The sequence below is a fragment of the Phytophthora ramorum genome (genome assembly GCF_020800215.1).
Source record: "Phytophthora ramorum isolate Pr-102 chromosome Unknown Phyram_PR-102_s0003, whole genome shotgun sequence".
NCBI lineage: Eukaryota > Oomycota > Peronosporomycetes > Peronosporales > Peronosporaceae > Phytophthora > Phytophthora ramorum.
Window position 1 is genome coordinate 3,044,475 of NW_027150649.1, and position 24,709 is coordinate 3,069,183.

Here is a 24,709-nt window from a genome sequence, read left to right on the forward strand (position 1 = left end):
TAAACGTGGCTTTTGTGCTTTCATGGCCTAAAATACTCGTTGCAAGGAGGTACAATGCGAAGGAGGATCATTAGTTTTCGAGCGCAGCATGGATCAGCGAGTTTCCACCGCACCAAACCCGAAAGGCAGGAAGTGGCTGTCGCACAACGCTAACCCCGGTGGGAAGTTTCTTCTGCGTCAAGCTTCGGGACACCCCAGCAGCTCTCATCCCGAGGACGACTTTGCTGTGGTGGACCGCCCTCAAACATACCCGGGATCCAGACTGACACCGGAATTCCACTGGAATTTGAACAACTCGGCTCTCAAGACACTCTCAACAATCCAGGTTGAGCAGCTCTACGGGTTGTTTAAGTTCTACGACTCGTCCACGGCTGGTGATGCATTGCCTTCGATCAACTGCTCCCATTTTATCGAGATTTTGCGTGATGCTCGACTACTAAGTGACAGCAGCACTGACTCTGCCGAGCGGGGGCTACAAGTGACGGCCATCGAGAGAATCTTTGCCCAGGCCACCATGGGGAAAATGCGCATGCACCTCGACGTTAATGGCCAGCCTGCACTGACGTTTTCCCTCTTTTGCGGCGCTCTTATGAACTGCGCAATGGTGCTGAGTCCATTGGTGCACCCCGAGACCGCTTTGCAAACGATGCTCCCAGTTCTACTTCACAGTTCCATTGCAGACGGTCACTATTTCTCTTCGGCCAGAGGCTTGCTTAGTCACCTTCCTACTGAGTCTCTGTGGACCCCCGAGACATCCCAAGTTCTGCTTCCACAGCTTGAACATGCTGAGCAAGACTTTCTAGAACTGCCAATTTTTCAGGAGGTCATCGAGGACTGTGAAGAGGACATCGTGCTCGAAGAGCTCAAGCAGGAGAAATTGGCTCAGCACTACAAACTTTCCAATCGCCTCTGTGCAAGCTTTTACCCTGACACAATCGCGCACATTTCAACCAAGTTTCGTATGTTTGATGTCTTCGATAGCGGTACGTTGCCGCGGGGTGAGGTATTTGCGCTGCTTTCTAGCTTAGATGGGCACGCTGATCTTCCTGACCCACACGCAGTTCTCGCACGATTGAATTCTCTTCCTCCGGATCGAGCCATCTTGAACACTGGTGGGGTTGATGCAAGTAGTGGCGAGTTGACGCTGTCTCAACTGCTCCAAGTGGTTGAGGACACCCGGGAGTCAAAGCGATATTCAGGCACAGCACAACTTGCGACGATGAAGATTCGAATGGACCGGGCGGCATCAGCAGCAAGGGGTGGTCTGTCTTCAAAAGCTCCACACCAAGACCCAAATATGAGTGATGACAACGGGAGCGATCGCGCCGTGGATACACAGGACACCCCTGTGCTCAATAGGCGAAAGAATAGAGGCTCCCTTGGACGGAAGCAGGCCGGGTTGAAATCGCGCAAGTCGATACTAGGCCAAGGCTCAGAATCCTCGAGCCACTCGTTGATTGATAGTAAGCATGGTGGATCGGTCTCGGGCAAGAAGAGGACGGTGGTTTATCGGCGGAGATCGTCGAGAATAAGTAACACATCTGACGCTGCGGTAGCCAACTCGATCGACCATCACGAGAACGAAGACAATGGATCTGCTCGGTGCTTAATTACACCAATTTGTAGCAACACTTCTGGGGAACCCGCTGTAGTAGCCCATGATATCCCCAACAACGACTGCATTGTGCCGACGCCGGACAATAAGCAGAATCTCGCCGAGGACAAGCATGATGCACGGTTGGAGTGCATGTCGAATACGATCACGGTGCACGTGAATACACCCCTGAGTGCAACCAAACCCGAAACTATTCGCATTTACTTGCTGCTCGGTGGAGAGCACGACGGGGCCATCTACTGTACACTCTCACTGGTACTCGCAACGAGGGAAATTGTCGAGAGCGAGGGCATCTACTACTCAACAGTGCCCAGTGAGACCACACGAACGGCAGCCGTGCTACCCACACAACACAATCTTACGAACGCTCTGGTAATGCTAAAGAAGAGGGTGCAAGCCAAACTAGAGGAAGGCTTTGACCTACTACCTACACACCAACTGGACATCGTGGAAGAGATGCTGCAAGATCTAAGGAAGCGCCTGCCTCACTTCAGTAGCCCCGTTACGAAGCCGCCACGAAACTCAGCGATTGCAGCAATCTCAACTCCAATCTTTTCACCACCGCCAGACGGCATGAACTACTTTATCCCCAGCGTAAACCGTGTCAAGAGCTCCCAGCTGCGACGCCAGAAACTCCCACCTCGTTCAAAGGCTGTTCCCCATCGGCTCACGCTCCCGAGTAACTACCAGGACCTCTGTACAACGTGGGGGATCTCTCAGCATGAAAATTACGCGTGGATCCACGATATCAATGCGGCTTCACCCCTGAAACTGGCAATACCAACCACAAAGAGTGTTCGTGCTGGCCACCTGAGCCCACTCCGGGTTCCACTCAGACATGACACTTGTAGCTAACCAAAAGTGCACTCTACCAAGGTGTTCGTGCTTCCGGTCGTTTTGTTTGGATGACAATTCTGCTGTAGTGTTGCTTTTTCGTCCGGCATGGTCTCGACGCTGGCTCCACGTGATTGTTCCAGCGCAATTGGAAGTATGTGGGAGTATTTGTGTCAAATCTAACGGAACTATGTGTAGTTTTTTCCTGTCCTAATAAGGCGTCAATCACGTAGCAGCTCTCGCAAATTCAAAGCATGAGGAGACCGCAAAATTGTTTAATTGTCGAGTAAAATAAATGGATGGTTGCAGGTGTCAAAATGGCACTCTTCACTTGCGGAGTTCGTGACGAAGTATATCCATCTACAGCGTACAAAGCAGCAGTCGTGATATCAATAAAGGCGTCGACAAGCACGGAAGCAATGGCGTACCACCCCAACTTCGTTCTTGGCAGCAACCGCAATCTGCACCGAAAGATCAGCGACTTCCTTTTTGTGCATCTTCAGCTCGTCACGAAGCGACTCGACCGACTGCTGCTCGTACACCACCAGCTCTGCTTCAATCTCCTTCAAGCGAGCCAGCTCCGCTTCGAGTTCCTTGATCTGCAGCTTTTGTTGGCGGGCCTTTGTCTGCACGGCAAACATCAATTTTGGCAGTGGTGCATACCAGAACGTGTCACTCAACGAACCTTTTGGCGTTTGCGATTGCCGAGTATCGCTGCTCTGCCTGACAGTTTGAGGCGAAGTTCGTCGAACTCGACGGCATTGAGAGTTTTCCCGTGGCGACCGGACTTCTTGCTTGACGACAGACGTTGTGACTTCTCACGTGGAGCAATCACTTCTCCAGCAAGCTCTTGAATAGACGAGCTCAGCCTACAGAATGCAGTACACGCCGACATGAACCCGATAAATAGCGTTACAGTTCGGGATTCATCTAGTCAAAGAGCGTCATATCGAAAACGAGGCACGCAACACCATTATAAAGGGAATGAGGGTTGCATACATTGAGTCTGGCATCCCATGAGCGAGATGTGCATCCTCTTCCTGCTTCTGCTCTGCTGTTTTTTCCTCTGCGTCAACCTCCATACCTTCATTGTCCAACGTACTCGTCATCTCGTCGTCCGCTTGGTTCCTTTCAACGCCAAAGCTGCCAGCAGAGATGGGGTTGTTGGCAGTCTTACTGGCAGTAGTCGAGATAGGGAGGCTCGTCGACTGCACCTGTCCGATCTCGGGCATCTCCACCAAGTCATCGACACTAAGTTCCAAGTCGTTCTTTTCCAGCGGAAGCATAGCAATTGCCCTTGAGTAATAAACAGCAACTGAGCTGGGAAAATCTGTGCAGCGATGGCGACGGTAGGATCTGGGACCGAAGCGCTTCCTCTTCGCATTAAGCTCGCTGTCGCACATTTTCGCATGACTAAACGGATGGTCTCCAATGGCAAACGTAGGAAAACTACAAATTGACCAAAAGTGCCTAGTGCTGTAAGGGTGGTGAATAGCTTGGTGCAATCGTGGCAAATGCAATTAATCTGCCATCAACTTGCCGATTTGCAACAAGTGAAATTTGATTTGATGCCGTTCTTTGAAAAACAAATTCGAGAACGATAAAGCCACCGAAGGAGTATTGAGACTTACCATAGATATACAATGAGCGAGAGAATGCATGGCTACAGCAGTGACTTTGACATAGCCATAGGAATATTCGCTGCCTGTATTACTGCCTCCATAGTAATATGGAACACAAGTTTGTATCCCTCTTTTGAGTGACCCAATATTATTTGTGGTCGGTCCATCGCCCGCAGGAAATAGACATCGGGATGTGCTTCACAAATGAAGCAAACCTTAACTTGGCAAATCGCTTGCCTTCGTCCAACCGCACCACTACCACCACAGTGCAGCAACAGCAGCAGTCTAGCCGCGCACGTCGAACAAGGACATCAGCAGCTCGCCATAGTCGCCGCTCTTCTCTTGTACACGGGCTTGATGTCGCGCAGCACGATGTGGTAGTACACCACGGCCTTCACGCATCATAGCAATGCCTTCGTTGACTTCGCTCATGGGCATCTGCTGAACAATAGCGCGCACGTTCAACCACATCCTACACATGAACAACGTACTCGTCCTGCTCTTCCGGTGGGTACTTTGTTTCGTCCTCGTCCTCCCCCAAGTACATGAAGCAAGCAAAATTCTTCGAGGCCCATTGAAGCACCCGTCCTTCTTCCTAGAGCAGCTCGAACTCGCGCTTGATCGCATCAAGGTGCGCCTGACCCGTGCGCGTCTCAAAGGTCTCTGCGTGGCGGGCTCCATCGAACGCAACCGCGCTGTAGTTGCCCGTGCCTTGTAAAATAAACTGACCGTTGACTAGTTGTGGATCATGAAGCTGGCCACCCGCCCAGTCTTGACCGGGACCCCCCGCGTCCTTGAAATTGTGTAACCACGACAAGTTTTTCTTTTGGAGCGCACATTGCTCGTCGACAATCATGCGAATGATGCAGCCTTCTGCAAGCGCCTTCAGAATGGTCTCCCCAATGATGATCATTCGTTATGGACCGTCCGTCGATTCCAGCCCGGGTGCTCCTCGCAGACGGCCTTGATGTCCTTGCCGAAAGCAGAGCAGCAACTGGTACTTTATCACTAAGTTCGTTTTGTTTATGGATAAGTTCGCCTGTGAGACTTGATAAGGTAGACAAATTCAAAGCGAAAGTTTGCCAAACCTGTGAAAAATATATTCAGTGGCGTTTTATTTCACAGGTTTGGCAAACTTTTGCTTTCAATTTGTCGACCTCATCAAGTCTCACAGGCGAACTTATCCTCCACTGGAGGATAAGTTGCCCGACATTTGGCTTTGATCATGACTGCGCGCTTCAGCTGGGAGACGGCCGTGCAGGAGGACCGCGACCTGCTGCGCATCGACACGTTCGTGCAGCGCACCATCGCCAAGCTGCCGGGACAGCCCGCGCCGCGCGCGGACACCGGGCGTGGCTCGCGCTACGCCCCAGCTGCGTCTCCAACTCCAGCAGTCAAATCCGAGGGTGCGTGTGTATTTCAAGTCACAAATCACATTTTTTGTATTAATCGGACTATTGTTTGGCTCCGACCGTTAAGCAGCGATGCCCAACAGCAGCACTGCGATGGCTCCTGGCGACTCGCCGCAATTCATCGACCCGCGCGACTACCAGAGTGAGTCCTCAAGCGAGTACGACATGCGTGAAGTGGACCCCATGGACGAGCTCAGCGACTTTGAGACGGAAACGTCGCAGGCTAAACAACGACAGGAAGTGCAGCAACAGGAAGAGCAACAACAGGAGCAGGAGATGGACGTGGAGATGGACGCTGCTCCACAGGACAAGACCCAGACAGTGTGTGAAGTGTGCAAGAGCTCGGAGAGGGAGAGCGAGATCGTCCTGTGCGACGACTGCGATGCAGGTGAAGGACGCTGTAGTTCTAGTCTAAGTGCAAGTGCTGACGGAGCTGTGTAGAGTACCACATTTTCTGTTTGCAGCCGCCGCTGCTGAGCGCGCCAGAGGAGCAGTGGTTCTGTCCCAAGTGCAGCCCGAAGCATCCAGCGGTAGAGACTGGAGCTGTGACGGTGAAGGCGGAGCAAGCTAGGGCCAGTGCTAATGGAGACCCTGGAACGGTGCAGACAACTTCTTCTGGCGTGGAAACTACTGCAGCTACAACGTCAACGACGGATGCATCGAGTGACTCGATGCCGGCTAGCGTCGATGCACCGACGGGCGGAGCGGACGGGAATGATCCGACGTCGATCCCTGTACGTGGCTTGCAGACGTGTTCGCTGCCGTTTTGTTTTGCTGATTCTACGCTTTTTTTGGGGGGGATGTGAACAGGTTGCACAGGCGCTGGAAGGAGACCCGGAGAAGAGCAACTTGCTGCTCATACACGCGTGCAACTGCGACGACGTCAAATGCACCGACCCAGAGTTCCGCGTGTTCTGTCCGCACATGAAGCGATTCCTGCGCAGTGTGTGCTGGGCGTCGCACAGCGACAAGTGGCGCTCATACCGCCTCGCTCGGATCACGGCTGAGTTGTTTGCGTACCACGCGATGAACTGCACACTCGCAGAGTGCAACGTGCCGCTGTGCGTCAAAATCCGGGAAGAAGAAATCGTCTAAGACGTGCAGTGTTGTTACCTCAAAAGCACGAGTAAGTATCTATCAGGACGGAGAATTTTAATGGATTGTGCTTTATTTTGTGCGGGTTTGCTATTTTGTCTAGTCCTCGTGTCTCGATGGTGGAAGGCAAAGTGGGCTGAGATGAGACGCAGGAGCTCGAGTGGCTGTCGATTCAGTGGCGAGGCAGCGTTCACATCGTGGGTCCACGCGCAACTACCGCCTTGTGACACCGCGAAGAGGTCCCTGCAGTTGCTTGGCAGCTCGAATTGATGATGGTACGCTGGCTTTACAAGTGGTGACACGTTTTGCCTTCGAGGTGGCGAGTATCCAATGATATACACAAGGCCTGGTATTGCTGGAGGCCCACCAATCTCCACGGTTCCTATCGGCGAGGATGAAGCAGTCGGATCACTTGTTGCACGATTTTCAACGGTATCAATGCTCTCGTGAAATGTTGAAAATTCGTGATCTCATTGGAAGGACCAGAGGCTGTTACCGATGCGGTATCGTGCAGTGTCTTGCTCACAGAGGCCCTGGCGATACTAAGCGTGGTTAATTCTTTCTTAGCTCGAGCAGCATGCCTTCGACGGCCTCAAGTTGGTTTGTGGGTCGAAGCTTAAACCTTGCTCCTGCCTGGCCAACACACAATGTTTCCACATAAGCAGCGCGTTCAGAAGAGTCTTTTGTGTGGGTAGCACGAGCGTTATCTACGTGGTCTCGCTCGCTGCGGTTGAGCAGTGGATTCCCTCGCTCTCCATGAATTTCCTCGTAGCAAATGTCAACGAATACGTGCAGCGGATGGCGCCATCGTGATCACCACCGAGGAGCAAGAACATCCGAAGTGTGTTGCTGTCTCGGGCGCTTGGCGAACCAACTGTGATACTGGATTGAAAGTGCAAGGAATCAAAACAAAAAAAAACATAGGTAGTGACAGAGTGTACATGTACACACTTACCGATTTCAGCATCTATTCACTGAATCGTGCATGCCTGGCTAGACACATGGTTATCGCGCTGTTGTCCATCTTCGTGGTTGCTACTGTTCCGACGAGGCGACTGCAACAGTCCAACGGTCCCCGCAGCAGTAAAGTTGACCTGAAAAATGGCACACACAGGGCGATGGTCCGACGTGCGAAAATTCGTCTGGCTTCGGTAGCTCAGCAGCTCGATATCGTGCACCGTGTCATTCGACAAGTAAAGCACCCGGTCGGTCCAAGACGGAATACGCTGCTTCGAGGACGAGTCGTACACATCGCTTCGCTTGTCGAATTTGTACGTGGGTCGGAAATGCAGTTGGCCCTCCCTAAAGCGGGCGAATACATTCCCCACTTTCATTTCTCGCTGCAGCTGGTCATTAGCGTACAACACGTCATGTTGATTTCTCAGCAGCAACGTATCGACCATGCGCCTTGTGCCGTTGATGCGATAGTTAAGATCGCCATACCAAAAGACGCGATCAAATCGTTCACTTATGGTTCGCTTCGAACTTGGTGCAGCTGCTCCTACGGTCGGCATCGAGAATCGGTTCGCTGAGGTCCGACCGAGTCCTTGCAGATTTTCAGTGTTAGTTTTGCCGGGAGTTGGAGCAATAGCCACTGAGCTCGTTGGAGAAGATATGGAGCCAGTTGACGACAGTCGGAGCTCGTGGTTAATCCGGTGGAAGTTGCCATTGCGCTTGGAAACGTTGCGTTGATGTGCATCGAAATGGCTGTTGATGAACGCGAAGCTTGTAGTGCCCACCGTGAACGAGATGCCCACACCTCCCTTATTTCCTAGCTGATTGCCAAGACCCGTGGCTACGGCGTCAGATTGGATATTGCCTAGTAGAGGCAGGATACTGGTGTGTACGAAGACAATATTGTGGATAGCGGTGAGAGCATGGGATGCCACGAGAACGTAGTCTTCTCCCAGTGTGCCCCTCAGCTGGTCCTCCCACGACTTTTTCGATGTGAAAACGACACTTTTTGCGATCGAGTTCACGCACTCTTCGCTACCCACTGCGACGACATGGTATTTGTTCGGCCGGATCCAGAGGCGCAAGTCGTCAGTAGGTTTCTTCGCATGCATGTTCCAAGTGCCACAAAATACTCGCAGTCGGTCTTGTGAGAGAAATCGAGATTGGGTCACGGTGTCTTCGAGCGTCGTAGCTAGTTGGTTCAACTCCTGCCAGTCGTCCAGAAGCTCCAAGTCAAGTTCTTGTGGCCACTCGCCAATCTCGTCTGGGTCAGCGTAAATCCCCGTTTCAACACGTCCGTTTTCGTCTGACAACGGTGCGGTCGCATGACTAGTGTCAAGTTGAGGTCGCCTTCGTCGTCGTCGCCGCCGCTCTCTGTCAGAAATCGGCATCTTCTTCCGCACAAGAACACCACGCGCTCTGCTCTGGATTTTCAGACACGCTTCCTGTTGCAGCTCATGAAGAGCCTCATCTCTTAGTTCTTGATCCAGTTCAGCTTGCCGCTGACGTGCCCTGGCTCGCCCTCGATAACCCCGTACCATTGCTTGGATTCGCGTTGCCATGAAGTGATGTACTTCGCTATACTTTTTCTCCTCCTCGCTGGATGTTCGCGGCTGTTGTACTCCTGGCAGTAGGAAAGACGACGGACCGCTGTTGCCATGGGAATGACGCCGTGGCGACCGTGCAGAATGGTGACGCCCTTTACGCCGGCGGCTTTCTGAAGTTCGAGCGCTGCGACTTCTGTGGCTTGAACGTCGACGACTTCGACAATGAATGTCTGTCTCAGATGCTGATGGTGAGCTTGAGCTCGAGCTTGAACAGGAGCAGGAACAAGACGAGCACGACGAAAATGACCCAGAGTCCGAGCACGAACAGGAAGAGGAACATGATCCTGATGATGAAGATGCTGAGCTTCGAGGGCGTGGCGGCGGTGTAGATGGCGCTGGTTGTGGAAGTAGCAAAGGCGGCACAATAGGCTTGGGTGGAGAGAGATCTCCACACAGCAACAACGCATTTGCTATGCTTTCGACTGGAGAACCATGAACAGGAGCCGTCGATGTTTTGGAGTCAATATTCGCCACCTCCAGCGCCTCAATATTCGCATCACGAGCTTGAAGGGGATCAACTGCTTCTGCTGAGCTAGCAACGACTTCTTCTGCGAAGACCCGCGGAGATTGCCGAAACATCGTCTTACATTTCTTGTATTTCTTTTTCAGCGCCTTCTGGATCGTGAGGGCTGCAGCGTTAGCACTCTTGGCTGATTGGGAATGCTTTTGCACCTTCTTCGGGACTATCTCGGTTGTAGACGGATAATCACTATCTTGCAAAGATCGTTGTGTGCTTGTGCCTTTCACCGTAGGTTGTAAAATACCCTCGTCGCTACCGATTGCTGCCAAACTTCTGCCCAAAGACTCCGCAATCTCTTCTTGAGACTGCCGCGGTGCCTTCAAAGCAGGATCCAAATCTCTGTTTGATCTTGCCTGTTCAATCCACTTATCTTCATGTTTGCAAACCGTCGAAGTCGAAGGGTCCGTCATTGCTGGCACTTTCGTTGGCTCCGGCGCTGGTACGTCTTCATCGAGCATTTGCAACAACTCACGTTTCTGTTTCTTCTCATCCTGGCGTTGCTGCTTCTCAGCTGCCCGCTCTTTGGCGTGTGCACGTCGCTCAGCCTTCTTTTTACGTAGCAATTCCTTTTGTCGTTGTGCCTTGGCATCTTCCAGCGATTGAACCGATGAAATTGACCTCATACCTCTCGCAGTCGGGGAGGCCTCTCCATCGATGAAGGAATCGCGCGAGCTGTTTCCGTGCGGCTCCTCCTCTGCCTTTTGCAGTCGGGGGTCGACCTCCACTCCAACGCGGTTGTTGGCTCGGAGAGGCATCTCTTGACCAACCTGCAACAGCTACAAGTTAGTCACCTGACAGCAGCACCACCATCGCAACGGCTTTCCGACAAGACCTGCTAACTATAGAAAGCGGTTGAACACGAGTGAGATACGATGCAAGAAGGCGCAGACACTAACAGGTATTCGATATCAAGTACTACACGGGTCGCTGCTACAGCGAAAACCGAATATGCAAGCAAGAGTTCAGGTAACAAACCGCTGGGTCTTCTCACTCTCCGTGTTTACCCCTTGAGCGTGATGATCGCCACATTGATAAATGGCGCCAAGAAGTACACGAGCACCATGAACAGGATGCAGCAGAAGCAGCACATGAGCCGGTTGCAAATTGACGGCCCCAACAGGTCGTTGAGCACCTTGAACGGGTTGAGGGAGAACGAGAGGCGTCCAGCAGGCGGAGGCAAGTACGGCGAGTTGTTCGGTGACGACCGGCCCGAGCCCACATTATTCTTCTTCGCGTTCTCCGCAGGAACCAACTCGAGAGAAATGCACACCTCGCCCATCCATTCTTTCGTGTTGGTTTTGTGGTCATGTCTTTCGAGCTTTATCCACTTGGCATCAGGCGGGTCATCGTCGTCCCAGAGACCCGTGGCTTCCCTGATCTTCTTCACCGCAGCGTCGTCATCCGAAGTAGCCTTTTTTTTCTTCTTCCTGGTCTCTTCATCATCTTCAAAGACTTGGACATTCGACTTCATCTTGTACGCCCGGCGGAAGTGGGGTCCGAGATCCAACATTTGCGCGCCAATCGCATCATTGGCGGACAGCACGTCCTTGTCCCAGCCCTGGATATGGAAGTACGGCATTTTGGTGTTGGTCTGTTTGTGACCAAGAGTAATAGGGAACTTCATACGCCAGTTGAATGACCCCTTGCCCTTCTTAGCGCGCCAGTGAATATCCGTTTCTTGGTAATCTGCGCCTTCCATCCAACAGCGGAAGAACAAATCATTCATGTCTTCCATCGTATCGAACGATGGCACATTGCGTGCCTTCCACACCACCACACGAAGTTCCATGTCAACAGGGGGAGGCAGGGAGATATCGATAGCCGGGTAGTCGTGAGCTTGAGCAGGACTCAGAATATCGACCCACAGCTTGATCGTACCCATGGGAGCTTGCGAAGTAGGGATGTTGAGAGTTCGGGTCTCGAGCGGCTTCAACTGCAAACGGCTGGACGTCTCATACATTTTGCCCATCGCCTGCCACCGCCTGTCAAACAATCGATCCTCGAGGTCGATTGTAGTTTTGCCGATCAAATCGTCACCACCAATCAGGTCGTGGTCCATGGCTTCGATTGTCAAGATGCTAGCACCCGGAAGCTTCGCGTTAATCATGAACATCTTGTAGAAATCAGGATCCGTCGTGTCCTCGATATAGTTCTTGCGGTCACTGACCTTCTTGTCACCAAGAGTCAGACGCAGGTAAGGGTCTGACTTGCCAGGACGACCATTCAAGCCAATATCCATCGGTGCGAAGCCAACTCCGTCCAGCACATATACACGGATTTCGTAGGGAAGCGTCTGAAGCAGCGTGTCAAGGTCGAATAATGGTTTCTCGTCTTCATGTTCAAGGACACGAATCAAGCCCTTGAAGTATCCAGCCATCTTGTACATGCCGACGTCGTCTCCACCCCGTGACTTCTTTGCGAAGGGATTGATCGCTGACAAAAGAGATGATTTCTTTTTCTTCTGACCAATATGGAGGCCATACTTCTCAAAAGGCGTCGTCTTCAGTTCCGAATCCAGATCACCATCAAGCAACTCGCGGTGCTTGAGATATTTCTTCGAGTCTTCGTCTTCTTCTTCGCCTGGGATAGTAGAACGGCGTGATGAGGCCTTCTCAAAGTCTCCATTAGGGTCAAAATCCACACCCATGCTCTTCAACGCGCCAAATACTCCGGCTCCGTTATCGACAGATTCGGTAGATGGGCTGTCGTTGATCTTTGCTGCTTTTCCCATAAGTGGCGCATCATCGCCCCATTCATCGGCAGATTCTAGTTCGATTTCAGCAAACGTATCAGTTTGGGGCGAGCGGTAGTGCTTGGACCACGGAATCTTCGAGCTCATTTCAATAGAAGCTGAGCCGATAATAGGAGTCTGGAAACCACCGAGACGCGTATCCTTCACGATAATGTTCAGGCGAGGCGCGAAGTGAGCATTTTCCGGTAGCTCGACCTCCTTCACAATACGCTGCAGGAAATTCGGGTTGCTTCCGGACGGTCGCTTGGACTTTTCGGTGATCATTTCTTGGGCAGCATGATCCTTGCCACCGAGCACGAACTCGACAAACGGCAGCTGAATAGGCAAGAACTGATACGGCTCCATGTTGCGAAGACCAAGGACCGTGATTTCCAAGTAAGCCTTCCGGTTGCGTGGCAAAATCGGCAGCGCTCGAGGGACCTTTTCGTCTGGAAATTGCTTGCGAATGAGCTCCAAGGACGCCAGAATTTCACCTTCACAATCGCCAGGCTCCTGGAACATGATAGGGTGCCACTTAGGGTCTGGCAAAGCTGCGAGGTGGTTGCTTGAAAGCTGCTCTGACGTTCGAATGTGTGCCTCCGATAGGTTCAGTGCGGCCAAACCGACGAAGTCATTCGTGTCGAAATCATCGAAGTCCATGACACGCAACATCACTTGGGGTGCATACTTTAGGTCCGGCAGGTTCACATCGAAGTAAATGGTTTCGTACCACAGCGGATCTCTCGTCTTTCTCTTCTTGGATGTCATTTTTTCCTTCTCCCCCATGCATCGCACGATAAGGAATGGATCCAGTAATCCATTGGAATCAGCAGGCGGAAGACGTCGACCCTGATAAATGTGAACGCGAAGCTGGTAAGGAATGCGCTTGTTTACGGCGTCCAGTTCCGAGCGATCCCACGCCGTCTGCATTGCCATTTCTTCTGTTCCGAAGCCCATGCGAACCAGCACATTACCAGGGAACGTTTCGTCTTCCAAAGCATCAATTGCTTGGTCTTCCTTCATCGAAATCCACTCCACTTCGCTGTTGAACCCACCCTGGCCCTCCAGCAGTTCCTTCGCGGTGAAGCGACGGAAACAAACGGCCTTGCGTGTATCACCTTCTCCTCTGCACAGATACAGGAAAATATCCGGCACTTGGGAGAGATCTTCAGGAAGCAACATTTTCTCACTCTCTTCCATGTTGTTCCACTCCACCACACCATTCACGTTACGGTTGCGAGAGGATGCGATCTCGTTCAGACCACACGACATCACTAATTGCATTTTCGCTTTCTGTCCAGGACGCTTTGAACTCAAGAACGATGGGATCTGACTTCCCCACACAAAGTGTGCTCGCATACGATAGATCTGCTCGCGAGGGTACATGTCACGCGGGATGCGTTTGGTGTTACGCTTTTGGTTCGTCTCGTCGAATTCATTGTTGTCGTTTGTCAAAATGCGCAAAGTGATGAGGAGGCGTCCGCGATATGTGCTGGCGATATCAGGATACGTATTCATCTGCTTCTTCATCGAATCACCAATGCCAACCGACTTTAGGCGCAAAGGTGCGCCATAGATGTTGGCCCAGAACACCGAAATCTTACCACCCATCGCCTTGACGAGCTTCACACTCTGGTAAACGTAACCCACCAATTCGTCGGATCCCACTTGGTCCCAATCGAAAACAGCAAGCTGAATAGAGTCAGCCATGGATGGCTCTCGTATAACGAGCATCAGCTCTTCGTTAAAGCTTGGGCAAAGCTCGTCACGACGACCCTTCTTGGTGCGCACACGCGTTCGAATCGCGTCTCCTCCAGCGATTGACCCCTTGATGTACGCATCTAAGCCACCTCTGCCGACGACAGCAACATCCATGGGTGGCAAGTGCTCGGCCAAATGAATAGTTGCTCCTAGGAAGTGAACCTGTTGTGTGACACTTGGCGGCATGATGACGTTGTTCATATCTGAACTTTCCCCAAACGGCGACGGTGGGGGCACAAGCTTGTCACCAGGTCCAATGATTGAAATAGAGGCTCGCAGATATCCTTGGATGCCTTGATTTGTTGTGTTCGTAATGTCCGTAAGGCCAATCCAGACGTTTGCCAGTTGGTGATTCGCCTGCGAGTAAACGTACGACACATCGAACTGTGCGCCACCGATAAGCTCTGCGCGCTGAAGCGTATTGGCGTCCATGACACTCAAACGGACGTATCCCATCTCGACCTCCGACTTATCCAAGTTTCGGAACGGGAAAATCAACAGGTCATCCCAGAAACAGCTTAGCACCTGCTTCTTCACGGCCGTTTGCTGCTTCTCTCCGAACACTTCCACATACACCACCGGGTCAGACGTGCCCGTAGAGTCCTTCGGTACGAGGTCGCGCGCTTCAATGACGTGCACCTGCACATTGTAGTCTCCCGACTTGATCTCGAAACTGCTGAGTTCCGACATGATGGCCGCCTGCTTCTCGGCCTTTTCTTCGCGCTCCTTCTTCATCTCCTCCTCCGACTTCTTGTTGGCCGCGCTGTCGTCAATCTCCACGCCGTCGTTGTCATCCGAGTCGTAGTCCTTATCAGGCACGCCGAAAGTCGGCAGAAAGGTGGATTTCTTCTTCTTGGCCGCAATGTCGCGCGCCTCGGGGTCGTACATCCACAGCAGCGTGAGCAGCAATACGCCGCGCTCCACCTTGTCCTTCTTGCCCCGTTTACCTCCAAGCTCCACCGACACGTTCTTCTCGACATTCGGCTCCAAATCCCTCAGCGACACCTCGGCCTTACCCATGAAATCATTAATCGTAATGTCATAATCCTCCACCAAAATGGCTAAGTTGTTCTTCACATCTGGAGCGAAGAACCCGAACTTTTCGTTCCACTGGGGGCGCAGTGTCTTCTCCTTCTTCGTGGACTCGTGCTTCTGTCCGTTGAACGTGAAAAACACAATAGGGTCGCTCGTGGTGCCGTTATTATCCATCCCCAGCAAGTTCTGGCCAGATTTCAGCGTCACATAGAGCAGATTGGGCGGTTCCCTGCTCGCTGCAGGCTTAACTTCAAGCCCTGGGTCGATATTAACCCCCGTGCCTCGTCCCGCGCCCGACTCCTGGGGCAGGAGCCGCTCCAACACAACGCGCAGCTCACCTGTGGCGTCCTTCTTCATCTTTGGGTGCTTGGTAAGCTGGAACCAGTTATCCAGCGGCTCGGTGAGCCCCAGCAGCAGCGCCACGGGCACGTCCACGACACCCAGCACGTCGTCGCTGTAGAACGCGCCGTCCGCGTCGCTCAGCAGCAGCCGCAGCGTCGTGGCCACGCGCAGGTCCAGCGTCTCGCCCACTACGAATGTCTCGTGCCACTGCGGGGCCAGCGTCTTCTTGATGGTTTTGGTGCGGGAGCTGCCGCCCGCCGCGAGCGACTGCCCCTTGGAGTCCAGTAGCGTCAGCGTCACGTACGGGTCGCTCGTGCCACCGCTGTCGGCCGCCAGGATGCCGCGCGCCTCGACGACGTTGACGCGCACGCCGCCTAGAGACGCCATCGTACGAAGGAGGAAGGATGCGGAATGCGGGGTGAATGCGGAGTGTTGGAGGGCCGCCGACTGGGTGGAATGATATGGAGACTGCTGCTACCGACTGACTTCAAGTTGACACTTCGTGTTTGTATTACGTACTGGCTACATGAGTGTATCCATTGTGGGAAGTAGTATAGAAGACGTGTACGATTGTTGTCGTTTGCTACAGCTACAGTTCTAAATATGACTTTTGACGCCTCATTGCTTCAAGCAGACGTTGTCGACCCAGTCCACGGCATTGCCGAAGTGAGGAGGCTGCTAATACACTCCGTAGTATCGAACTGTCCAAGAGCACAACAATTCGTCAATAACATGTTTTTCAGGCAGAATCTGCAGCAAAACGCGCCTTGTTTGCGGCCTGGAGGATGCAGTCTTCGAGACGCGTCTGCTGGTTCAGCGTCTTGGCATTCTCCGCTTCTACATCGCGCGCCGCCTTCTGCAAAGCCGTGACCTTCTTGGAGAAATGGACGCCGATCTGCAACTGGAACTCGTCCTTCGTCATGATATCCTTGTCGATATCATTCACACCAAGCTGATTGAGAATATCCGTCGTGGTCTCACGGTCTTTCGTCCAGACCTTATTGAGGTCTCGCATGTACTCTTGATATCTGACTACGCCGTCTCCATCCTGGTCAAGTTCATCGAAGCTCGGGTAGTAGGGATCGCCCATCGACTCGACAAAGTCCGGCACCGCCAAACTTGCCGCCATTTGCTGGGTCGCAGTAGCGCTCGACTGTGCAGAGCGTAGCGTGGCATACCCAACGCCTGCCGAAGCACCGATCAAGGTTAAAACAACCCCTGCCATAGCCAAGCGCTTGGTCTGCCGACATCTGGATTTGAGACGATCGGTTGCAGCGGCGCGGTGAATAAAGCTCGTCTCGTCGTTCTCGCTCCCGTAGTCGGCGGGAGCCTTTATGGTGCTAGCAACCCGCTAGAAGAGTACTCAATGGTTTGGGTATCCTGGTATTGCGTTCTTCACGGAAAATTGAGAAGTAAGGCTTGCGACAATCGGGTGATCCACAGCTTCGGATGAAGGGTCCATTGAGCCGCTCGATCTTGCATAGGGGACAGCACATTTTCGGATACTGGCTTCCCTCTGCTACCCGCGCCGACATGTGCGGCTGTGAATGCTTCACGATCGGATACCTTCGGCCAAAGTACCAGTGCTTGCAGTGCAGCGTGCAATAATTGAGTTTTCAATAAAACAAAACATATTATTGAGCTGTGTCTAATTGCAATTTTGTATTACTGCCCTCCGTCGCCGAAGAAATTTCTGACACATACAAAAACCTAGACAGATATTTGGCTCAATACATTAACTCCACTATAAATATTTATTATGGAACGGCTCGTATTGCAATTTTTACTATTGCTAAAAAATCGTGGGTAATACCGCGTTTTCCTACGCCAGCCAGTAAGTAGGTCCTTGACAGAGTCTCCAATCGTGGAGAAGCCGTCGCCCAGAGTGGTGCCCTGGTTCGGCGACGCGATGGTCGTGATGGAGTGTACCCAGCTCTTGCCGCCCTTGAAGAGCGGGTGCTGGCGTCTCTAGGTACGATTTCTTGTTCATGCTATTACAGCAGTAGAACTGGCACGATTCGACCAAGCGACGAAGTTCCTACCAGCGCTATGCAAGGTGGCGCAAGACCAACGAACTAAGCAACGATGGTGCAATGCCCGGGAAAGCAACGCATGCACCCGCTTCACAGCAAATATTGCTCGAATAGAGCCTTCAAGAGAAGTGTTTTTCCTCCTCTGACCATGACTTGCTATAACGATTGAAAAAAAAGTCGAGGCCATACTGCAACGGCAACTCCAGCAGCCCCCCATACACATTTTACAAGGTGACTGGATTTCAATCCACAAAGCTGATGAATTTTGTGCTCGATATACGAGTAGCCCAGATACCACACGACACTTACACGTTGGCACAAGACGGTGCTCATGATCCAAGGTTCATGTTCATGTCTAACTCAGTGTTTCGCAATTGTACTGACCCTCAAGATACAGCGCGTGGCGCACCAAAATTTGGCTGCATCTCTTTGCACTCGTCGATAACTTTCGCGAAACCACCTCTGTATGCCAGCCTCTGTCGTCGCAAATGCCTGATGATACACGTACACTGAATCGTGCAGTAGTCGTGGTGCGATAAGATGACCACAACCCACTTTTTCACATCACGGGTATTAACGATGAAAACCATTGGGTGGGATACTAAATCCACGCAGCTCGTGACACTCGATCGTGCATTGCCATCACCTGTCGACGTGCTACGGCGCGCGTTATTAGCTCCTGATCAGGTTGTTACTGTATCGGTGGAAATGAGCTCCAATAGCATGTGGTGCACTTTGAATCGATGTTGCTCGCGCCGTCCGAGTCTAAAGGATCGTTACTAAGCCACTTAAACGACGATCAACCGTGCTTCGCCAATAGCAGGGTCACGGATTTTTGATAGCAGGCACTTCAGAGCATGGCTATTATTCCGCGCATGACCGATCAGCGGAGATGTCTTTTTACTGCGATCTCGCGAAGACCCTACGGCGGACGTCGTGTGCAGCGTGTCTGGTAAAATGAAGAGCAGATTTTGACTCGCATACGAAACAAGATGAAGGTGCGTACCGGTTTGGAAAGTACGCGTTTCCATTCTCGACTTCGCGAATTTGACCATGTACTATCAAATGCGCCTATGGTGGACAGCGACATGGGGTGGCGCTGTCATGATTAACGTCATGTAGACGTAACCCGGGACACTCGTCATGGATATATTTCCTCGGATGCGTCGACGCGCAATTGTATCCTTGGGTGCTCGTGGCACGAATTTCGCAAAGGAAAAGACATATTCGTATGCACCACTGACTCGAACGAAATGGACAAGTACGTTACGTACGAGGAGTGGCAGGACTCCTTTGACCCGCTCTTCCGCAACGCGATTACAAAACTTGAGTAAGACATCGGGGGAACCTAGCACTTCAAAAACAATTTTCGTGGGAGGTGGAACTCGGTATGTGACTAAAGATCGACGCAGCGTATTATCGAATGGAAAGTGTACATCAATTATTTACGAGGAAACATTTGCGTCGGGGTCCTCTCAAATTGAGAACTCACTAATCCAAGCGTTTCGTGCACTTACTACCCCTGAGGAGCTCGCAGCAGTAAATCCACCATGCTTCAAAACGGTTGAAGTCTGTGGATCGGGTAATGGTTGCAAGCGCGTTGGTTACTCTCAGCTCTGCGCGGAGTGCAAAGCTGACGAAGGCTGTGGGGCTAGCGGCAGTGGTTTCGTGTACCCGACACTAGAGAAGGCTTACACCAAGTTGTCGGAGAACGAGACCATAGCGGCAGCAACAACACTTTCACGGCTGGTTCTGGTGCCAGCTCGAACGAAACGAGCGCTGCTATTCCTCTGGTCTTCTCCGCTGCTTCGGCGGCGGTTGGAGTATGGCGGCCGTCCTCGTCCTGAAAGTAATTACTGAGCAAGAGGTTGGGCTGGGGTTTGGCATCAGCTTTGTCACTTTACCTCCTGACAAGTACCTGGCGATCATAGCCAGAACACGATCAGCGTTGGCCATCGAGTTGAGCGGATTCTCCCAGAATGGCAGACCGGCATCCATCTCACTTGTTTCCACGTCGGCATCAAACTCGGTATTGTTCGAGTCGGCCGTGCACCATTCCGTGAAGTTGGCGTACGTCAAGCTGGTGTCTGCGTTCTCAATGGAAGTGATGCTCACAAGATCGTCGATGGTCATCCAATCGAGGATGTTGTACGCAAAAGTGCAGTCCACCCCCATCAGGTCCTTGTCGTAGTTGCACAAGCCCTTGTGAGTGTTGTTGCGCCGCTCGTCAGTGTTGCTGCGCCAACCTACCAGCAGACACGTCCCGGGGAACGAGAACCAGTAGTAGTCGGGGTACGGCGCACGAACGTCGTCGTCCTTGATACCAGCGCCGACAAACGGGCCGACGTTCTGCTGACCTTGGTCGCCATTGAACTGCAGGTAGCCAGGAGGGAACTCGTCGTTGCCGGACAACAGATTACAGCTACCACCATCCATGGGCAGCATGGGGCCGTACTCTGGCGTCTTACCCCATGAACCTTGGAATTGGACGAGACTTTCGTTCGTCTGGATGATAAGCATCTCGTAGAAAACGATGTTGGCCATGCCGGATTTGCGTTCACAGCGCTCATCCTCAGCTCGGACGTTGACGTTGATGCCTTCAGCTTGGACGTACATGATAGTACCTTCTACTGACGCTGTGTTGACAGAGTCCATGGCACTTTGGCAGCCGGCCTCAAGTTTACCATGTCCGAAGCTGGACACGAACACTCCGTCCACCAAGCTCGATGCGTCGCTCTGCACTGAGTGTGAACAGCACGGATCGGGGGCATGTGGTACGAGTCCGACGGGTACTTGGTCGTCTTTAGGCTCGTAAACGCATCATCACCTATTGCCATCGTCGACAAACCTGACGATGTGGAGCTTGCTGAAATTGTTGTGGCGTCTGCGTCTACCGTCCACACAGCAGAACCACCAGTCGAAGTTGTCGTAGTTGCAGCAGAAGCCGAGCCCGCAGTGTTTGTTTTGCAGCGGAGGTCGTTGATGCAACCCTCAAGAAGATGACGCCGAGCTTCATCCTGACTCACGAGTCGACCACCTGTCTTGAAAAGTGAGTACACCTACTACGGAAGAACTGGGAGTGTTCATGCAGCGTCCGCATATCCAAGAAGTATTAAAGGCTCAAACTTCGACCACCCGTCAGGCCGGTAAGCAATTTGAATCGTAAAATCCTCAGAGGACTGTGTGAGCGATCTGAGTTGACCTCCACCAAGATGACGAAATATACACTGCATTGTGCTAAGTTTACTAATTCAGTCTAGCTGTCCAGTTATTAGTGTACAACTCGAATGTCCCCGCCGAGTCGGTTACCCATCGCGAAATCTATGGAAAGATCACTACGAGCAAATTTATTCAAGCACAGCTCGCCTTCCCCCTGCAAGTGTTTCTTGGCTACGATGAATGAGGCTACCGATGAAGGTTCTCCAGATCAAGCTCCTGGCCCGGGCACCAACTCGAACACTACTCCGACCTACCCAGCCAAGCCCAGGAAGCTCAAGAAGGACGGAACCCCGTACAAACCCAGGCGTGGGTGGGGTCCCTACCGTTCGGTGACGAACGAACGTTCCGTCGCCTTCAACCTGCAGCTGGATGTGCAGAATCTACAGCAAGAAGTGCAAAACCTCTTGGCGCTGCGCGAGATTCTAGCCACCAAAACTTTAGTGCAACGCCACTCAGCTGAAGGGTCACTGTGCAAACTAGTGAACGAGTATCTGTACGTGTTTCGTAAGGGGGTCCTACCTCGGGACCCCGGACAGAACCGTCTGATGGACGACCGAGACCAGCGAGCTTTCATGCACAGTGTCATGGACCCGGAGGTGGATCTCGGTAATGGACTTCCTCGAGGACCCGACGTCATCATGGACCAAATGGGCAACTACTCCGATTTTCTCAACTTCATCTCGTTGACTGGGACCGTGGACAGCATCGTCCAGGTTGAAGACGCTGTGCTGATCTCAGATGCCGCTTCGTTCGTGTTTCAAGTCACACGTAGCACGATCCAGCTGATTTTCCCCCACATCATTGGCGACGAGTGGCTCGTGGCGCAGCTTGTGGGGCAGGAAGTGGAGGCGCAAGGTCGCTCCACTTTCCACTTTAACGCTGCGGGCAAGTGTTATCGCTACGATGTTGAGATGAGCTTTGTATCCGCGTTCCTGGGTATTGTGAAGGATCCGCTCATTGTGGACATTCTCTTTGGACGAGCACTTATCACGGAGAATGGCATGATTGGAATCCTGAATGAAGACGATGAAGAGAAGGAACCTATTCCCAGTCAGATGAGAGGTACCTTGGACACACAGGAAACCGAAGCTCACTCAACTGAAATCGTCTTGCTGAGGCCGAACGAAAGTTTTAAGAGCTCGAGATCAGACGAATTTTGCCGAAGAATCGTGGAAGACTACTTCAATGCCTTTGCAAACGGGTACCAGGGTGTTGACGATGCAGGAGCACCTACTGACCCTTTTCAGCGCGATTTCTTTCTGCATCGATTCGGCAGAGGTAGTGTGAGTGCAACTACTAGCTACGTGAAGGAGCGGTGGTGCGCACTCAGGGAATGTTTCGAGTTCTTGAGTTTCCAGCAGAAGGGAGCGACAGAGCCGTCCAGTGACATTGATAGCAGCACGTGCTCGGTTGCTGCGGACGCGACGTACATTCTTCGCGTCACGTTACACAGTATCCAGGCTGTGTTTCCACATTTGGTCTCCAATCGACGGCTAACCAGCACACTGGTGGGAAAAGTGATCATGGTGCCATCCCATATTTGCTTTTTGATTGAGAAAAGCACGGGCTACATTTCCGGAATCAGCGAGCAGATGAACTTCGAAGAGGCTTTGGCTGAGATTCTTCAGGACCAAGATGATCTCTCTCTCGTTGTCACGCGTGCATTGCTGGTCGCAGACGGTGTTGATTATGGACATTCCTCCACCACAGGCAAGCCTTTCGAGCAGCAAATCCAACTTCCCCATTTGAGCGAAATCCGCCCGACGCGCCAAGAGGAGTCGCATACCAGCTCACGCACAATGAGCATGGCGGACATTCTCAAGTAAGTGGACCTAACAACAAAATTCAATTTCTACAGTAGTTACTTGAAATTTGCACTACTGTAGCATTAAGTAAGTTCAAGACAGCTTTAGCCACTTTCCTTGCGGCCAGAACTCTCCTCAGATTGTCAATAGAAGCTGCTACCTACATGTATTTCTGCCGGTAGGATCATCCGTCACAGATGTTCTGTTTCCTAGCTGCTGTTCGTGTTTGCTCACTTGAAAACACTCTCAAAACTCCCCTCGTCCTGAATGTGTCTGCCATGAAAGTGCCAGTTCCTTTAATCACACAGGTGCTAGCAGTTGAGCCTTAGCCAAGCGCCATGATAAAATAGCGTTCGTCAACATCACCACGTTTGAAGGCGCTTTCATTGACAACACTGCAATGGGGCTTGGCAGAAAATTGGACAAAATGCAGGAGAAGAGATCCAGGAACTGGTTCATACTTGTTCCTGGCTCAAAAATGACCCACCTAAGCTCGATTGACACGTGCTGCTTCTTCATGGCTAGTCAGACGAGAGAACTGGCTGGGTTTCCCCCCAATGCCATTCCAAACATACTAACAGCCCCTGTACAAGGCTCTTCGCAACAACGCGCTACGTTATACCCCCTGACTTTACCAATCACCACTAAATCGGTTCTTGGGATTGCAAACCAATGCAATTTGTAAAGCACAAGACAATTCATCCCGTCCTCCTCCGCCATCTTCATCATCCCAAATGCTTTTAATGTGTCAGCCTTGTAGCATAGCTTACCGTCTTCCCACACGTAGCCACTAAGTAGAACCATCTTGCAGCGTGACCCTAAAGTCGTGTCAACGCAGCATGGAGATAGCAACATCGAAAAAGAGCCAAACATGCACCCCACCGAAACGAGAGCTCCCAGTGATCGTACTGAAATGATCACAAATACGATCCCGAGAACAATGATGCCATGACCCACAAGGCTCCAGACGTAGTACGACACTGCTTCTGCAACCGGTTTGGATTCTTTGAGGCTAGATCTGTTCAATGACGTGAGATACGAATGCATTGTAGCCGAGCACACAAACTCGCCCAGCAAAGATGTCTCGTAGTTGAATAGCAATCGCTTCACTAAACAGCGCAGTTTTTCTCCAATCCAGTTCGTCGTTTCTATCATCTCGAACAACATCGATAGCACTCCAGACAAGTTGTACCCCAGCGAAATATACTGCACTTTCGCTAAAAATCCTTCTTGGGCAATCAGCAAGAAGAGATCGCCCATCAAGCCCTCGACCAATAGGTACAATAACACAGCGCGGTGGTAATTCCTGGCTCCATGTGCTGAAAGCCGCATGCTTTCTTGAACGTACACCACAGCGTTTTTGACCTGCATTGGCTCTTGCAAATGATCGCATCTTCGCCCATACCGCATACACGAAATATAGCTCCTTCGGAGCACAATGGCGCGATACACGATCCAGATAGAACCAAATAAGCCATACCAATACGATCGCCGATAGAATGTATCGCCTGAATCATCCGCCAAATTGGCACCATTGCTGTCGTAAGTCCCGAGGCCATGTACCCGAACGTAGCCAACCTTGTCGTTGGTGCAAAATGTACCTGCCGCTTCTTCGTAAAACGAATAGTAGCCGATACTTCCGTGGTAGAAGTAGTATTCGAGATGGTAGCTATTCTTTGAGCAACTTGCAGGCGTCGTCTCTGATGGTAACACCAACTTAGACCCCAAGACGTACGCACCATGAATGTTGTATTGGGGTACAACGAAGTGGCATACCCTTCCATGCTTCTCTTCATTGTAATGCGTAACCCCGACATTCCACCACGCATGGGCAATCTTAAGGCCTTCGATGGGGCAATGCGTCTCCATATCGGCCGTGTACTTTGTCGCGCCAGCCGGAACCACCAAGCCTTGCATGATTTTGTGTGGGGTCACGAAATTCAGGTAGTTTTTTGCTTGAAGGAGCAATGGCAGGAGACCCACACACGTCCATACAGCCATCAGTACTCGTGTAGCCGTGAAATACCTGGCTTGTTCAATCTCCACACGCTCATCGATGACGCTAGGGGCAGGTTTTCCATTGCCCACGCAGTAGATCGCCGCCGACTGCCTTCTGGAGCTTGA

At 51.9% G+C, this 24,709-nt stretch overlaps 8 protein-coding genes across 8 annotated transcripts; 3 read left to right on the forward strand and 5 right to left on the reverse strand.

The window, feature by feature from the left end:
* Positions 1-88: 88 nt before the first annotated feature.
* KRP23_4089 (uncharacterized protein) lies at positions 89-2,470 on the forward strand (the record flags this gene model as incomplete). Its single annotated transcript, XM_067889012.1, has 2 exons — positions 89-983; positions 1,062-2,470. The coding sequence occupies 2 exons, from the start codon at positions 89-91 to the stop codon at positions 2,468-2,470; spliced, it is 2,304 nt and encodes a 767-aa protein (XP_067748207.1).
* A 306-nt stretch (positions 2,471-2,776) lies between these two features.
* Positions 2,777-3,735, reverse strand: KRP23_4090 (uncharacterized protein; the record flags this gene model as incomplete). The annotated part of the gene is made up of 4 exons (XM_067889013.1): positions 2,777-2,809; positions 2,878-3,075; positions 3,135-3,318; positions 3,449-3,735. The coding sequence occupies 4 exons, from the start codon at positions 3,733-3,735 to the stop codon at positions 2,777-2,779; spliced, it is 702 nt and encodes a 233-aa protein (XP_067748208.1).
* A 1,561-nt stretch (positions 3,736-5,296) lies between these two features.
* KRP23_4091 (PHD and RING finger domain-containing protein 1) lies at positions 5,297-6,578 on the forward strand (the record flags this gene model as incomplete). Its single annotated transcript, XM_067889014.1, has 4 exons — positions 5,297-5,477; positions 5,554-5,871; positions 5,925-6,217; positions 6,294-6,578. The coding sequence occupies 4 exons, from the start codon at positions 5,297-5,299 to the stop codon at positions 6,576-6,578; spliced, it is 1,077 nt and encodes a 358-aa protein (XP_067748209.1).
* Positions 6,579-7,549: 971 nt separating this feature from the next.
* KRP23_4092 (Phosphatidylinositol polyphosphate 5-phosphatase type IV) lies at positions 7,550-9,073 on the reverse strand (the record flags this gene model as incomplete). Its single annotated transcript, XM_067889015.1, has 1 exon — positions 7,550-9,073. One exon carries the CDS (start codon positions 9,071-9,073, stop codon positions 7,550-7,552), a length of 1,524 nt encoding a protein of 507 aa, XP_067748210.1.
* Positions 9,074-10,659: 1,586 nt separating this feature from the next.
* On the reverse strand, positions 10,660-15,915 carry KRP23_4093 (Dysferlin; the record flags this gene model as incomplete). Its single annotated transcript, XM_067889016.1, has 1 exon — positions 10,660-15,915. One exon carries the CDS (start codon positions 15,913-15,915, stop codon positions 10,660-10,662), a length of 5,256 nt encoding a protein of 1,751 aa, XP_067748211.1.
* Positions 15,916-16,154: 239 nt separating this feature from the next.
* KRP23_4094 (uncharacterized protein) lies at positions 16,155-16,753 on the reverse strand (the record flags this gene model as incomplete). The annotated part of the gene is made up of 2 exons (XM_067889017.1): positions 16,155-16,229; positions 16,295-16,753. 2 exons carry the CDS (start codon positions 16,751-16,753, stop codon positions 16,155-16,157), a joined length of 534 nt encoding a protein of 177 aa, XP_067748212.1.
* Positions 16,754-18,349: 1,596 nt separating this feature from the next.
* Positions 18,350-20,216, reverse strand: KRP23_4095 (uncharacterized protein; the record flags this gene model as incomplete). Its single annotated transcript, XM_067889018.1, has 2 exons — positions 18,350-18,510; positions 19,466-20,216. The coding sequence occupies 2 exons, from the start codon at positions 20,214-20,216 to the stop codon at positions 18,350-18,352; spliced, it is 912 nt and encodes a 303-aa protein (XP_067748213.1).
* A 740-nt stretch (positions 20,217-20,956) lies between these two features.
* Positions 20,957-22,606, forward strand: KRP23_4096 (uncharacterized protein; the record flags this gene model as incomplete). Its single annotated transcript, XM_067889019.1, has 1 exon — positions 20,957-22,606. The coding sequence occupies one exon, from the start codon at positions 20,957-20,959 to the stop codon at positions 22,604-22,606; it is 1,650 nt and encodes a 549-aa protein (XP_067748214.1).
* Positions 22,607-24,709: the final 2,103 nt, after the last annotated feature.